This window comes from Anarrhichthys ocellatus, unplaced genomic scaffold (assembly GCF_004355925.1).
Source record: "Anarrhichthys ocellatus isolate YVR2014 unplaced genomic scaffold, GSC_Weel_1.0 scaffold6, whole genome shotgun sequence".
Taxonomy (NCBI): domain Eukaryota; kingdom Metazoa; phylum Chordata; class Actinopteri; order Perciformes; family Anarhichadidae; genus Anarrhichthys; species Anarrhichthys ocellatus.
Genome location: NW_022280036.1, coordinates 9,059,040 through 9,075,814, shown reverse-complemented (window position 1 = coordinate 9,075,814; position 16,775 = coordinate 9,059,040). Strand labels below are relative to the sequence as shown.

Here is a 16,775-nt window from a genome sequence, read left to right as displayed (position 1 = left end):
CGGAGGCCAATTGTAAAAATTCCCCATGCCGTTGAGCAAAAACCTGAACCCATGTGTTATGTAAGCACTAGGTGACATGCCTGAAAACATAATGCCACTGTGTTCTCACAGCTAGAGAACCAGATGTCTCCAGGCACTCACACACAGACAGACTGACAGAGAGACAGGCTGTTTAGCAGCAACTCTCCCAGGCCTCACCACACTGAGCACACCCTGTCCTGCTGGTGGACAAAGGGGGGAATCCATTGAAATAGGCCTTCTTTTCTCTCCCGTTACCCGTGCTATTCTCCCTCCCACAGAGGTCAGCGAACAGCCATCTTCATGGCGCTGCTCTGCATCTGCCTGCTATAACTGTTCTTAATCAGAGAGGCTGAGGAGAGCACATCTTTCTCCCTCACATTTGCACCCAGAGCGGGAAATGAATGGTGGGGGTTGGGGGCTGGGTTAGGATGGGAGATATACTGTATGTGTGTGTGAGTGTGTCATTTGTGGGGGCAGCAGGTAAACACTGCTTGTAGGTGTGGAATGTCTGCTCTGCTCCTAACAGGCCTAGAGTGCTATGGTCGTTGATGTCCGTGTCTGCCAGTGCTTGGACACATGAGGCCAGTACTGTACTCCAACACACACACACACACACACACGTATGTACACACACTGTTTCACCCTAATCCCTCCGCTCTGCCGTACAGGAGGCTTGGCCTTTGTGTTGCCTGAATCAGCATGTGCAGCTGTCTAGTGTGACGAACACTACTCTACCACTACCAGGACACCGTGACACTTCACTGCATTGCTATGTTTTAATATGGCTGCCTCGCATTATTACAACCATTTCAAATTCACCTAAGTAGCCACTGACCTCGGGGGAGTTTACACAGGCTAAGAGAAGGTTGAGGTTTAGCTATATCACACATTGATGGCCTTTAACTAGTGTTTGAGAGACTTGGAATGATTGTGCTATATGAACAGTCACAACTGAGGAAAGACCGAGCTCTAAAGTGAGTGGCCATTCAGTACTCTTGCCAATATGCCTCATGATATATAGCTTTGTCTTTAATAGGCATGGGCATGGTGTGTAGGGCAGTGTCGTGAAAAAGACCCAGTTTTATATAAGTGTTACAGTTCACTTTGATCTGTTCTCTTGCTCCACTGTTTATAAATCAGCCACACAAATATTTATGAGCGGAACGAGGAAAATGGCTGGTCTGGTTTGTATCTCTGCCCTCCATCTCTCCCTCCCTACTGTGTTCCCTCCCTCTCCCGGTGGCTGATGTGTGGATGAGGCCACCGCAGATGCAGAGCGAGCGCATAGGCCCCAGGCCACATCCATCATATCTGTTCCGTCTCTGGCTATTGTGTGGCCTCAGAGAAGGCCGATCCAACAAAAGCAAGTAACAGCATAGTTAAGCATATTCCTGTGTGTGGAGTGCTTAAACAGACATATGCATTAGTGCCCCTGACTAATGCATCACTAGTTCATCAGCTACAACGCTTTCTTAACTAATACAGCCATGTTCAAAAAGATTGGCTCTGCCTCCCTTCTAGTTCATCTGTTTCTGCCTACAACACACACAATGTGATGGGCCTAGAGCTTCTGGATCCATACGCTTTAATTGCTCCCCTCTGCCCTGACCTCTGATCCAGATCACTCTGATATACAGCATCTCTATTAGATTGGGAAGTAGGTAAATATTCTTCTAATGACCCTCAGTTCTAGCGACACCATTGAAAATGTAGAAGAAGAAAAAATCAATCTCGTTTTTTTTTTCCCTTTTTTGCCCTTCACTGACTATTAGTTCCCTTTTTATCTGGGGGTTGACTCCAAAAATGTGGAGGGAGACCGAGCAGAATGAAGTGTCTACTCTCATTTTGACAGGGCAATGGACTTTACTGAGATGCATTTTGGTAATGAGGAGATTACAAACCTATGCTCAGAAGGAAATATCTTTTTAACGGCATCTTGACTGTCCTTCAAGTAACACATTGGGTTTACTGAGCCAATAAAGAAAAGTCAGACAACCTTTATCTAAACTGAACAGAATGTTGATCCTGCAATCTAGACTCAAGATAATTTAAAAGATAACACGGTTCAAGCGGGAAGTAGACAAACTCGACCAAATGTTACCCATCACGTTGTGTGGGTGCACAAAGAGATAGTGGTAAAGGCAAGGCTGTGCACGTGTATGCGTTTGTGCATTTGTGTGCACTGTACAGTAAAAGCCGATGAACTGTATGTGTGTGTCTGTGGGGGGGGGTGGGTGGGGGCAGAGAGGGGGTGGTAGTGGTGGACTGGCTTGTCGATCGATGCAGTGATTGGCAGTTAATGGCTTTTCCTGTTCTGCCTTGGTAACCCTGGCCTGATGGCTGTTGCTTCTGATCAGAGATGGCAGATGGTGTTTGATTTTCATATATAAACCCGACTTTGTGGAGATGGCTTCATCATTTTTAATGATTTAAAAGTTAAGTTGAATACTGGGAATATGCCAATGCTGGATATCTCATCTAAAAAGCCCTAACCTCCCTTCCAGATGTAAGGCAAGGCAAGGCCTTCAATGATAAGTTATTAGAATGAAATTCAAAACACATATGTTTTTCTCTATTTTATGTTGGCCTAAATTTATAGGCTACTGGGTCACAAACGTGCTCCTTATCTAATATGACCACTCAAAGAATCAAAAATCACAGAAGATCACAGATAATAAACATCCAAAGAACTTTTCCCCCAAATTATACCGTACTTTTCTCCCAAACACTCAGTAATCAAAGTGCAGACTCGAAACTAAGCTTAAGAAAAAGGAGAAAACGTTGTACATTGAGGACAATTCAATGATAAGCTCCATTTGATGTGAGAGAGAAGATGATAGGAAATCAGAGTACAAACAGAAGGTCCTGGAATCTCTCTTTGCCTTTTCTCAGAATAATTCCATGTTCTGAAGGGTTTACCTTTATTTGGCTCCTCACTTAACCAGTTTCAACTGGCTTAAGGCTTAAGTCTGTGGTTTAAGTTTATTAAATATCCCATAACCCCAGACATTTTAACATTTCATCTCCCCAGAAATCCAAACTGAGCTGATTGCAAAGAAAACTAGGAGATCTGTAGTAGGAGGCCATAGTGTCCATAGTATGGATCTCCAAAGCTGCTGTTGTACTATTCACATCTTCTGTAAGTCATCTGTGAAATGATACTTCCTGAGAAACAGGAAGATGGGTCTGAACGTTGGTGAGCACAAAAACATGTTTTGTGTGTGAAAGACAGAGAAAGATTAAAGTCACACTGGGACTCATAACTGCAAAATTAATACGCCCTCACTCCTGAAACATCAACAAATAATAAAATACTTTGCTTTACAGAACTTATTAAGATACTCTCTCTCCCTCACGCCTCTCAGCATGCAAATTAATACATTGATCATTTGAATAATAATTTGCATTCCAGATCTCACAATTTCATGTTCAAACTTTAACAGCTCCCAGAGTTCTCATTTAAACAGTAGCTGCACAGACAGCCCTTATGGTTCAAATTATTTCAACATGACAATTCCAACCTAACAAGCATAAATTAAGGACATTCCTATCTAGTGACAGCGATAGGCCATCTGAAGGAAGGATCCAAGTTTGAATTATTCAGCGGTCCTTAATTTTAGGGCTAGTGTTGATTGAATGTGGTGACATTATAAAAAAGACTTTGTGGGGCTGGCAAGGAAGGCAGTGAGGGAAGATAGTATATGATCTGGGACTGAGCCTAGACGTTCAGTGGCTATGGAGACTTCCTCTGCTGTCTGCTCTTCTGAAGAGAGCTCAGAGGAAAGAGGCCTCTGTAAATCAACATGAGATTGAAGAGGACTTTATAAAACAAAAATGTGTGGAGCTGCTTACAAAAGTCTGCACTTCAGTCCTTTGCTTTCACCAGCTTTGGCTAGTAAAAGAAAAGCGTCAGAGAGTGTGACCCTGAGGTTTGCCACATAAACAAAGCAGAGTGAGGTGAAGGTGAGCAAGGAACACAGATGATATGTTGGGGTGGGGCTTAAAGGCATAGTAGTTAAACTCTTTTTTTTTTTCTCCAACGCCACTCTGTCTATTCTGGGCATCAGTTTGTCATGCAGGAATGTGGAGGCCATAAAGTATCTGTGCCCTTGAGAAACTGAAGAGCATTCTCGTCCCCAACTCTTAAAGCTGTCTCTCTCTCCTTTACTCACTATCCCTTTCCACAACTCACTCCCCCTCTCCCTTAGTTTAAAGTAGAACACAGGTGTAGAAGATGGCACCCGTGGGAAAGATAACATTGGGGAACATTCCTTGGGTTAAAAAATATATTTTTTTCCCCTGATATTCTTCATCAGGGAAACTATGTAATTGCCTTGGTTCCATGACTATGCTTTTGTCCCCTTTGTGTCTCCACCCCACGCTCCTCAACGCTAGCTCTTACATCACTACCTAGTAATTTCCATATTACAATTTAAACGGGAGATTCTACTCTCTGTTAGTTTTTCCATTTTCGTCTTTCCATTTCATCCATCTTTTGTATTGAAGAATAAAAGGCATGATGAGAAAACAAGGTGCAAAATGATCTTTTCCAGAGCCCCAATAAAAAACGTATGACACCCTGGGCTGCACCGCTTAATTACAAAAGGATGAAATCTTTTCTTCTACATCTGGAGAAAACATTGTCTGCATAACACTGATAGATTTACAGCTCCCAGTTCTAACCCTGGACTCAAGCACGGAGCAATTACGCAAAACATGGATGGACAACCAGTGCCATGAAGTTCAGGAAGAGATGGCTATTCTCTCTTGGCACTAAAGAAAGGGCCTCTGAGGCCCCAGTGTTTCAAATAAAAATTATACCCTGAAAATTATCCTTAGGAAACTGGTGGATGGTTATTTTTTACTCAAGCCTTGATAGTGGTCACAGTGTGGTGATGTGGACTTTTCACTACGCTTCACATCACATTTTGCTCTGAACAACCCATTCAAAAAAGATTTATTTGAGGTCAGCATGCATGCAAGCATCAGCACCTTTCTGGCCCATCACTAAAAACAATGAAATCGGGAAATTGCTGGAGTTATGCAATCCAACAGTAATCGATGCAGCACAAAATTGAAAGACCAGAGGGGCCGATTTGTTTAAACAGAGAAAAAACTAGGTGGAAAAAATGCAGTACATGTTCTGAGCAGTAGTGTAAATTAAGCATCAGTTTTAACCAAGCTGCCTTCCAACAAACAACAAAGCCAAAAGGTTGTGTTTACGAACTAAATGTCCTCACTTGTAAATACATAGATAAAATGACTTAGTACTGCTTAGAATGTTGTGTTTAGCTACTCAAACATCCCTTTGGTCTTACAAGTGGGAATGAAACAACAGCTAGGGCACATATCTATCATTCTGTAAAATGTATCGGTCCCATGACTCTACTCTGTAGGCCAAACCCAAACAGAATAGAGGTCCCTGTGTGCTCATCCTGGTACCTAAGACCTCCTCCTCCCCTACCTTGCTTTCATGTACAGCTCCACTGAACACAGACCTCAGAGCTGAGTAGTTTTGTGGCCCTGACCACTCGGAGGCCATTAATCTGGTGGCTTAGCCACTGATGTATTGATGGCACAGAGCCGGTAAGCCTGCCTGCCTCACTCTCTCCATCCCTTCAGCTTAGGAGCTACATAGATTCACAGGAGCCTCCATCTGGCCTCATCAAAGCAGTGTTTACCTGCCAATTGCCACCGTTAGTCTTTTAGGTGCAGTGGCTATAGGTCACCAGATGTATTGACCAGTTGGGCAAAAAGACCTGTGAGACGCTTCAGTCAAGCCATGATAGCCACACTGTGTGTTTGCATGAACTCAAAGCATATCAGCAGCTAGATTTGATGTCTTTCAGAGTTTCGAACTGCATTCTGCAGCTTTCATTTTACAACTAACAGAAAAATAGAGCCTACGTTAAGGTGCTCTTTAGAGTAATACAATTCCAAAAGTAGCATTAGAGTTACTATATTATCCTGTGGCAACCACACATAATTCCAGATATATACTTGACCATCAAACAACAAATATAAACTTGGTTAGTGGGGCAGTTTGGTAATTGCAAAACATGAAAAGGTCTTTATCATTTCAGTCTAGGTGTTCATAGTAATTGGGTTATTTGTGTGCATGTAATGTAATGGCATTCAGCCTACATGGAATCTCATTTTACTGCAGTTTGACTGCCAAATACATATTAAATCCATAGGAGATTATAGAGGCCCCAGATTAAACGGAATCCTAGACTTTTTGAAGAAAAGGAAAATGGAATACTATCTCTGTGGCATCTTTACTGTTGGGATGGTAAAAACACAGGAACATGACTGATATATCTGTAATATCATCTTGACAAGATAGAGGCAAGCAGAGCAGAGGAATAACACAGATTAGATACAGAGACCCTCCAGTTGGTGCAGAACGAACTTTCTCCAATATGTTATTATCCTCTCAATACCGCCCTAATCTCCTACAATCACTTTAAAGGAAGTAACTTTATTTTACCATTTGTCATAATCACACAACTTAAAGACGTTTTCAAGCCTGTAAAGCTTTATGTGCCCTCTTTTTTATTGTAGCTAGATCTGTTGATTTAATAAGAGAATCAGTGTGTTGACAATAACGTTAACATTACTTTGCTCTCAAGTGAAGATCAAGGAACCTTTTACAAGCTGAAGAGTAAGTAGACGGAGTGGGATGGGGAATGCAGACAGAGGATGTAGCTGTGGAGAATGTTTAGTTTTGCAGCATGGTCGGATTTAAGATATTTAACCTTAAGCAGATCCCCATTTTAGACCACCCACTGATTCACTCTCCATACTGGTTTGTTTAGTGGGTCCCTTCACACCTATTTGCTAAGTCTATTAATAGTGTGGAGACAACAACAAAAGGTAGGAAAGGGGAGAGAGAGAAAGCAATATTACGTAGGCAGAGTGGACTGAGGGGTATAGAGTTAATACGGAAGTTTGTTTAAGAAACTGTTTATTGTCTGTCAAAAAGGGGGGGATCTGGTGGGAGGTACAAACTGTATCTACACCATACAGTACTACCTACAGTCACAAAATCTCCTACTGTACACAAAGTGGAACTTATCTCTGCCTTGAACTGTTATGAACCCCAGTCACAAAAACTGATAGAACCGTGCCTCCTATTTTTTTCCTTCCCCCAAACACCAATCTGCCTTTTCCACTGATCAGCTTGGAGATAACAGGATCATCAGCTTCCTTGCACGTTAGCAGAAGCGTGCACTGCTGATCTGGTCCAAAAATGAAAAATCTGATCAAAACAAACAACCATTAACACAATGGCCAAGGATCTCCAACTCCCAGCTGATGATGTAACACGTCATCTCTACTCTTTCTCTAATCCTCCTATGGCTATGTGTGATGGAACACAGAGATCGCATCTCTATCGCCACCACAGACCCAGGACCAAGAATCTGGTCTTGTAATGCACTGGGCCCTTTTAACTCTGGCAATTGTGTTAAACAGCCACAGATGAAAAAAAGCTGGGAAAAGACCAGCCTCCCCTGTCTAAGTAGCTATCTGCTCAACGTCTTTCGCTTTCTTTCACTGTCACTCTGTAGTCCCTGCATCACCAACAGTAGGGCTGTTGCACATACAATGAACAACATCAGCAGCAGCAGCAGCTGCTGTGCCACGGGTGAAAACCTCTCTCTGGCTTTCACAAAGGGTGTGAGCTAGAAAAGTTGTGAAACTCTTGCATACTGCCAAACACTAAGCCCTACTAGCCCCCCAGCCTGACAACCCCTCTCTCCAATTCACCCTGATTTCTGTTGAATGCCACTCCTTCCTTGTTCCACTCACAACTCAGAGTAACTGAGATCAGTTTGAGGTAGGACACTAGAGCTCAACGTTCTGCAGGCAATGGACACAAAGAGGGCAACTGGGGTTCAGGACCATGACTGCGTTAGTGAGTTGGTGAGGTGTTACTGGGGCCTATCAAGAATTTAAATACTTCCTTAGCGTGATGCCTTTTATCACATGTACATCACTTGTACGGAATCATATTATAAGAACGTCTCTTTGAGCAATTAAAATGGTACATTTTATGAGCCCTATGTTGTCATCTGCTGGCACTTTAGATTTCAAGATTGCTCTGTGTGTGTGTGTGTGTGTGTGTGTGTGTGTGTGTGTGTGTGTGTGTTTGCACATACACACGCACTGCATTCACACGGTTGTGCATGTGAAAGGAGAGAATGGGCTGTCTCCCAGGATGTGCAGCAAGCGCTTTATTAGAGCGGTAGTACCAGTAAATCAGAGCTCAGCTCTTCCTGGAACTGCTGCAACCTTTCCCACTGAGCACTATTACTGAACAATCATAGGCTAGCCATGATAATTAGCCGAGTATCTATCCTCCAACCCTCCTGTCGCCCCCATCCCCTCTCTCCTGTCTGTCTCTCCATCTTCCTCCTATACCCCTCCTCTATCTAGTGGGTAAGCGGGTAAGGCCAGGCGCCCGCTGGACATCATTTCGCCAGAGGATATCTCACAACACCTGCTGTAATATTTGTCTTGAGGTTGGCCAGAGTGGCAACTTTGCCTCATTCGTCTGCCCACACGATAAGACTTGCAAAAAATATCAAGAATTGTTGGGACATTCCAGAAAAATCAAAAAATCCCATCTGGGACACTAATATCAGGCATCCTGTCATCTAGTGGGCACTTGGCCTAAGTATTAGTCAGCAGGACTTATCTCCTGCACGAGTCTGAAATATACTAATGAGCTCTATTTGATTGATATTTTTTCTAGAGTTGGAGTATAGCTATGACCTATTAGTGGTGGTACTCCAACAACAAACTATTGTATAGCCCAAGAGAATTGGAGTCAATCCTGGTAGTAATGATCATTAATGGGCAGGGGTCAACACGGTTTGCATTCCTGAGACTGAGAAGCCAGTGTTTCTGCTGAGTAGGATCATCAGTGAACTCCCTTAATGCTTTTTCATGTAACCACTAATCCCTTCATTTACATTACTGCCTCTTTCCCTCTTTCATGTTTCGTTGTGAGAATTTGCCCTCTGCAGAGTGTAGACATTGTGTTTCCTCAGTGTTCACTGATTATTTTGGATTGCACTGAAGTGTAAAATAAGAGCAGTAACTACATCCAAGATACAGATGTATTGTGTTAGTTAATGGGCCAGCCGCTGGGCTCCACTTAACACTATGTTCTCATAGGTAAGGAGCAGAGAGTGGATGTGACTGAGTGGGTAATGTGGAGAGAGAGATAGGTGAGAAGTTTGCATAGTTATGTGTGTGCTCAATAGAGCGGGACCAGGACAGAGGGAGGGGTGTCATGACTTCCTTGGTTAAAGATTCCCCATCTGATAGTGACGGCACTTTCTCCCTTTCTTTCCATGGTCAAGCGGCATCTGGAGTGGATTTTGTGCTAGCAGACACCGAGGAACATGATTACATTCGGCTAACTGCGCTCTAAACTGATTATGCATGTGCCAAGCTAATGGACTACATTTGCAAGAGGAAAAATAACATCCAATCAATCTCAATTACCGCCGGTTGCACCGGCCCTCGAGACAAAGAAGGTAGCCAGCTAACTCCCCATGCTCCTCCCCTTTCCCCCAACCCTTGACTGGAAGCCGAGGCCTGTGGCTGGGCATGGTTAGGCCCCACCCTTTCTGTCTGGCCAGAACAGCCAGGGCCTGGGATTAGCTCCACTCATCTCACCTCCACACTAACACATAGCCAAGCCCTGAGGCCTTCTGCTGCTAGTATAAGGGCTATCATATTCACACACAGTATTATGTACGGGCTAACTGTAAAATGAGAATGGATGCCGGGCTTGTTCAAGAAGAGTGAGTCTCAGGGGACTGCTTCATGTTCCTAAAACATACAGTATAAACTAAATTTGGGGTTATCTGGATGCTGGAACAGAACCCATATGTTTGTGCTTAGGAGTGACCATTGTTAGAGCAGATGGGTAGCCATCATGCTGTCATCAGAGTCACTATAAACCCTATGGTTCATTGGAAAAAGAGAAAGTCACAGTTAGTTTAAGAGCAGTGTTGGAAGGACACACAGCGCTGAGGAAGGGTATGTCTCAGCTGAGAACACAGCACACAGGGGAAGACGGCATCACCCCCCTGCTGTGTGGTGGTCCGTGTGGTCAGGATGACTGGCAGGATCTTTCTGTGGTCTTTTGGAACATTCCAATAGTTGGGGTGGTGGGGGTGATATTTTTAGAAAGCCCTAATATGGGCCGCATACCACAAACTCTCAAATTATCCCATCCAGCTTAGCCCTCAGTTTAAACCTTCCTTTTTAATTCCAGTAATTACAGGCTCCAATTTATATGGAGCTATGCACACAAAGGGCCTGTTTAATGCAAACCAGTTTGATTTGGGTGAAGTGTCCCAAGCATTTCCCACATCATACAGCCTGTTTATGCTGACTTGATGATTTATTTTCTCCCCAAAAAGGTTAAAAACGGTGCTATTTGCATCAGATTTCTTTGGGGAAGAATAAATGAATGGTGATTTTCCTTTTTTCGTCTTTGCATAATATACCAAGTTGGGTTTACAGGCTTGTGAGCCACTGTGGGTTTCAGCCTGTCAGTATTTCTACCAGGCCAGTAAATCGAATGCAGTATGAAGACTGTAACATCAAGTCAAGTGGGGAGCCTTTGCCGCCAAAGAGGCCTCACAACCATGTACTTGTTGTCCGCTAATCACATTTGTGAGTCATAAAATATTGCAATAATTCCTGTCAACTACTGAACTGTTTTTGAGTAGTGTCTGGAAGGAGAGTTTATAAGGACCACAGTATTCTCGGGTTGGGACAGCAGGTAATTTCTGGACAAATCCACACACTCTTACTCAGAAGATCAATTGGTTTTAAGAAATATGGAGCCATCTTAAGAGGCTTAAGTCATAAAAAATGATCATGCCTGGATGTGTTGTACATATTTAATCCCCCACAGTCTGAGCTGCAATATGACATATGTCTCTTCTCTCTTAAAAACTTGTGCGAAAAAAGAGACGAAAGGAAAAAAGAAATATTTCTCTTCTGCCTTCCGGGCTTACAGCAAAGTGGAAAGCATAATGTAATATAAAATTCTGAGAGACAAAAAAAATGTCTCTCTCTCCAAAAGGTGTGAGGAAGAGAGAGAGAGAGAGAGAGAGAGAGAGAGAGAGAGAGAGAGAGAGAGAGTATGCCAGAGCCTGCCTATTTTGGTCTAATGTGATACTGTCATTGGAATGTGGGCCAGTAAGTCCAGCAGCGAGGGCCAGGAGAGGATGACCATGGGTTGGAAAGAAACACAAGGATAACAGCCTATGCTTTTCTGCTGTCTCACAACTGACTCAACACATTCGCAGATTATGTTGCATATTTGCATTTCTATACATCTATAAATTCCCTGTGCATTTGGAAATGTTCCTGCAGTGCCCCTGCTTAGTATGGTGCAAACCGTATAGTCTCCACTCCACACCCTCTGTGTCCCCTGGCCCCTTTAACCTCTGTACTAGGAGCCCTACATCACACCTTCCCCTTTAACACTTTCTCTCTTACTGTGATTCCAGTACCAAGGCTTTGTGGACAGGAAACATGTCTGTTATGCCAGTGGTTCTGAGGATCCGCTCATAATCCTGCATGATTTTCAAATAGACACCCTTTTTGAATGGAATTCAGACTCATTTTTAAATGGACCACTTCCCCTTAGTTTTTAATGTGATTAAAAACATCACGCTTGAAGCAGCACATTTTTCACATGCCTTTTAGTGGCTCCTTTCCAAAAGACATCATACTATAATATACTAAGATACCAAAAAAGTGTCAAGCACTGTTTAAATACTTTTCCTGTTTACTTTTTAAGTGTCAAACACATGATAATGGAGCGGACTTATTACAAAAAAAGGTCAAATCTACTAGGAGACAGTGCACATTACAGTGTTGTATGTTAGATTGTGTTGATGTGTTTGTAGTGTAGGCCTACAGACACGGAGTGTATGCTGTCACTGTTTGTAAGTGTTTTGTTGTATGTGTTGTATGTGTGTGTGCATGTGCAGCTATGCCAGTTTGGGTTAAGCGCAGAGTGACCAAAGCCGCAGACACACAGGATAGGTACCTAAGTGGAATCAGGCCTGTTAGATTTATGGCCATTTGTTCGGAGAGTGTTCATCCATTGGCTATTATGGAATGATTAGAGGAGAAGGTGAAGCTCCAAGTCCAGCAAAAATCAATACGGCTGTCGAGAACGATTCAGCCTTTCCCGCTCCGAGGAGTATTAGCACCAAACCTCTGTCTCCTCACACTTCTTCATTCGTCTCCTACTGATTCACCCCTAAGCCTCCAAACCAGCTTCACCTGCCATGTTCTACTCATGGCAGCACTGTGACCCTGCCTCTATATGAGTACTTGGAAGGCAAGAGTTACATAACAAAGCTATCATTCCTGCACTGGGAGAGTGACTAGTTAGTGGTGTGGCCTACTATTACTAGAACATTAACGTGTTTTGCGGAGGCATATCAAATTAGCAGGCAGAGGATTAAGGACACATTTTGCCATTTGTGTAAAACTTATCAAAGTTGAATAGGATAATAAATCCTCCCAAATATGACACGAACACTACTTCTCCTGGCAATATTATGAAAATTGTCGTTGTCGGTTGAGTGGTGGGTGTGAGAAAGGAGCTTGAGGACCACTAACCTTGTAGAGTTTGAGGCTTGCCTCATGGCGGGTATTGACAGTGTGCATCCTCAGCTTCTCCAGGCTGTTAGTGTAGTAGTCGCAGGCATTGCACTTCAGGTGCACTGGGTTGCCTATGGCCACACATTTCAGGCGCCATTCATTGCCTTTGCCCCCTTCTTTGATGTGGGCCACAAGCTGGTACTTTTGCACATGCTTGTCTGTCTTGCAGTGTAGCTGGAAGTTGGCCTTAAGCTGTGTGGTGTAGTGGCACAACTTGCACTGGTGAGAGTCGCCCACCACAGCGTGCCACTCCTCCTCCGGTAGGCTGCGTTCAGCTCCCATATGCATGCCAAGCACATCCAGGTTGTCAGTGGTGAAGCGGTTGCATACAGCGCACTGAAAGAGCTTGAGGGAGGGGTCGCTGGTTTGTGATAGACTTTCTCCTAGGGTCATCAGTTCTTCGGACACCAACTGCCCACCGCCCAGCCGCACGTCCATAGGGATCTCCCCACCTACTACAATGCACATGGAACACAAAGAGAGACAAAAAAAAGAGGAAAAGAGGAAAGAAAGGTATTTAGATGGCTGAATACATTCACTTATAATTGTGTTAGACATATTCAAAGCTTACAGTCTCAATCAGAGTTCCGTTTATAAAGATCACTTTTTCTCTCATTCATTTACTTAAATTCTACAAAGGAAGTCATAGCTTGTGCCACTCTCATAATTAATAACGTCTCTGAAACTTTGAAAAACCACACTCTGTTGGTCGGTATGATATTGCATGGGGGATAATGTGCATGTATGTATTTGTAGCTATCCTTGCTTTGAATTGAGAAAAAACAAAGCCTGGACTTTTCCAAAACCCAAAGACGAAAACCTCAAACTGCCAGATAATGAACGTACGCATTGCCCTGTCTGGGCAGGTGCACTTTCATGGCCTGCCTCTAAATCAACTCAAGAGGCCATGAGCGCCACAGAAAAAGCAAGTTATTTTATCATTACTGAAGAACTAAGGAGTTCCCAAGCACACATTACTGTAAATCAAATCCATCGCCCTTGTTCACTGAATAATAATATAAAAAAATCCTTCTCTGCTAGAATTCTTTTGCTTCTTATCTTCCGGATTGCCTCTAAATCAATATGTACATCTAACAGATAAATTCTGCTTGGTACTGAGTCTAAACGATGAAGAGGGGGAAAAAAAAAAGGCAAGCACATATCCTATGACACCAACCACAGAACTGATGTCTATACAGTCTGGGAAGGCTGACTTAAAAAATGAATTCTAAAAATATGAGGTAAGAGCAACCAGAGTTTTTGCCTTTGCTTGCTGATCTTTAATCTTTCACTGCCCAGCCTGAGCATGCAGGCTTGACCCTGCCTGGCTTTACACTAAATTAATTCCAGCAGCTCCTTTTTATTTATTGCTGCAGTATGCAGCCTGCTCTTGGACTTTTCTCCATTACCTGAATTTTTATAGGAGAGGGAGACCTTTGAGAAGCCCTCTAAAATCACTCACAGACCCAGCTCCCCAGTCATGGCTTCTTAAACTCTCTCTCGCTTACATACGCACAGAGGTACACACGTGCCCAGTTGCTTTCCCTGTCCTGTCTTTTCCTGCACCTTGCACCTCTCATTTCTACCTGGCTCTCATGCCCCATTACTATGCAGATTCAATGGTTTACGACAGACCTGGATCATGTTCCTCACTAAATTTGTGTTGTAGACCCAAGAGCTTGATTTGTAGCTTTGCTTCTGTTTTCTTTTTTATATTGAAACCACAATACTGTAGATGTATATGAATGATATGTATATGATTGCTAGTGCTAGGAATGTAAACCTTAAACAAATCTGAACCTATTATGATGTTTTAAAGTGAATAGATGTGTGACTTGTCTTTTTGTGCTGTTTCACAGTCTACATTAGAAAACAATTTCCAGCACAAACAGCTAGAAGTCCCATCCACCTCCCTTCACTTTTACTCTCTTGCACTCCATCTCATATCTTCCTATTACTACAGAAGCTGAGTCTTGGGACGAGGATTACCAGGAGGCTGAGATCATGTGAGGTTAACATTTGTTATCTATCTCTTCAGCAATACACGCAAAAGTCAGAAATCCACAGTGAGAGCATGAAAGAGCACCTCTAACTTTAGCCAACTGGTCTGAGATCTCCTTGTGATTGCAGAATCTTTCAAAAGGGTTTACTGAGCCTTATGTATCATACTGTAGATTTAATATCAGAGTGTTTGTGTACGACAATTTGAAGAGCTTCTTAAAGTGTGATCGACGATGACACCACTGTCGTTTATGGGCCCAGACTGTGTCATCATTGCCTCCCTTGTAACATGCTTATTAGACCTCACAAGAAAATGAACCAGATGGCAGAAGAGGGGAAAAAAAAATTAGTCACAGCAATCAATTATTGTTTGTGTCTTTGAACTGGCAACAGTTGTAGACAAGTCTGTACAAACTGTGGGGTTGTAACTGGTCTGCCAAACACTCTGCTATGCTGCTGAATTACCCATGCTGAGCCCTCTAACCTCCCTTCTTTGACCAAGATAAAATTTATAGCTGCAATTACAAAGTTGGAAAAGTGGAGGACTCCAGTGGTGAAGTTTAGCAACAGTTTCGGAATAATGACAAAAAGCTGAGGCTGGCTGCCTGAGGGGAAGGGCAGGGAGAGGGGAAAATATAGGTTTTGCCCCAAAACTCACCTTTTTTGAGCAAAAGTGGGTATCATAGATTGAACTTTAAAATTCTGTCACAATCAAATTGATACAGTGTCACTTAGAGGTCTTGTTAAGGAAAAACAAAGTTGGGCTTATGTGTGTTACTTATCACAAGTATAGCTACATGTACAGCTAGTTTATTTGTAGATGAAAGTAACTGGTAGACTGGTCTTGTGCACAAGAAGGTTTTTCTATGGATGTGAGATGGTGTTGAGCATAGGCCTACTCTCGTGAGGACTATTTTCATGTACACTATCAGTGAGGAAATATGGAGAGGGTCTGGGGTAAGCTCCCTGCTGTTATCTTTCTTCCACCTCTTCCTCTTTACTTGAGTAACCTTCTGCTTGTAAAATGTGAGAATTGTGTCAAGTTCACTAGGGCAGGCATACCTCAGGGCATGAGAAAGAAAGGCAGGCCAAAAGTAAAAAGTGGTGATAAATTCCCTAGTATATGTAGCAATGGAGACGGGCAATATGTTTATATTCCTGCTCATCATTTTGTGTGAATGACATTAATGTTCTGTGTTTCAGTAACGTGATGAATTAGGAATAAAGATAATTTTAAAAAAAGATCTCTGAACTGAACTTGGTGATTTTGTGGCAAATAGGGGCATTTCTGAGAGCAAGAGAGGCAAAATGGGGCTCACCAAGTGCAGGGGCCAGGGCGGCCATGTTGGGATCCAGGTGAAAGCTCCCCATCAGGAACTGAGCCTCGGCTCCAGCTGGGTCTATCTTGAGGCCTGGTGGAAGGCTCATGTTCTGGGTCAGGTAATATTGGTAAAGCTCAGCCTCAGAGGGAGAAGGCATGGCTCCCAAGCCAAGCCGGCCATGCTGCATCTGAGTCACGTTCTGCTGGAGTAGCATCATGTTGTGCATGTGCTTCTCACTGGTCATGTGGATACGCAGGTTCCGTGCCACATTGGTCTCATAGTCACATACCTCACACCGCCAAGTAGGTTTGCTCTTAGGCTTGGTTGGGGAGGGGGCCCCACACGGTCCAGCCATATGGGTGGAGGACTGTGTAGGATGGTGGTGGGGAGGGTGATGGCTACTGGCCTGGGTCACTGAAGGGACAGCCACCACTACTCCTGGGGTATGTCCAAACACCTGCTCCTGCGCAGAGCAAATGGTGCCTCCATTCTGCAGCGTCTGCATGTTGTTCAGGTGCTTGTCCGACTGCATGTGGATGCTAAGGTTGCCCTTTGTGGTGGTCGAGTAGTTACACACCTAAAATATGAAGAAAATTTGCTCATGAACTGCATTAAAGCTATACGTACTGTATGTTACTTTACAATATCACTTCATCTTACAAAAGCCTAAATGGCCCAACAACACAACACAAACAAAATGGCGCATCACCACATTTTTTT

The 16,775-nt window shown here is 43.3% G+C and overlaps 1 protein-coding gene across 5 annotated transcripts in view; it reads right to left on the bottom strand.

Annotated features, from left to right (window-relative positions):
• zfhx3b (zinc finger homeobox 3b) overlaps window positions 1-16,775 on the bottom strand; it is a 286,091-nt gene that overhangs the window by 69,362 nt on the left and 199,954 nt on the right. For all 5 annotated transcript variants that reach the window (XM_031846039.1, XM_031846038.1, XM_031846040.1 and 2 more), the window contains 2 exons: window positions 16,053-16,632; window positions 12,691-13,187 (listed from right to left, as the gene is read on the bottom strand). In XM_031846039.1, the coding sequence (XP_031701899.1) occupies window positions 12,691-13,187; window positions 16,053-16,632 (1,077 nt within the window). The remainder of the gene's footprint in view (window positions 1-12,690; window positions 13,188-16,052; window positions 16,633-16,775) is intronic.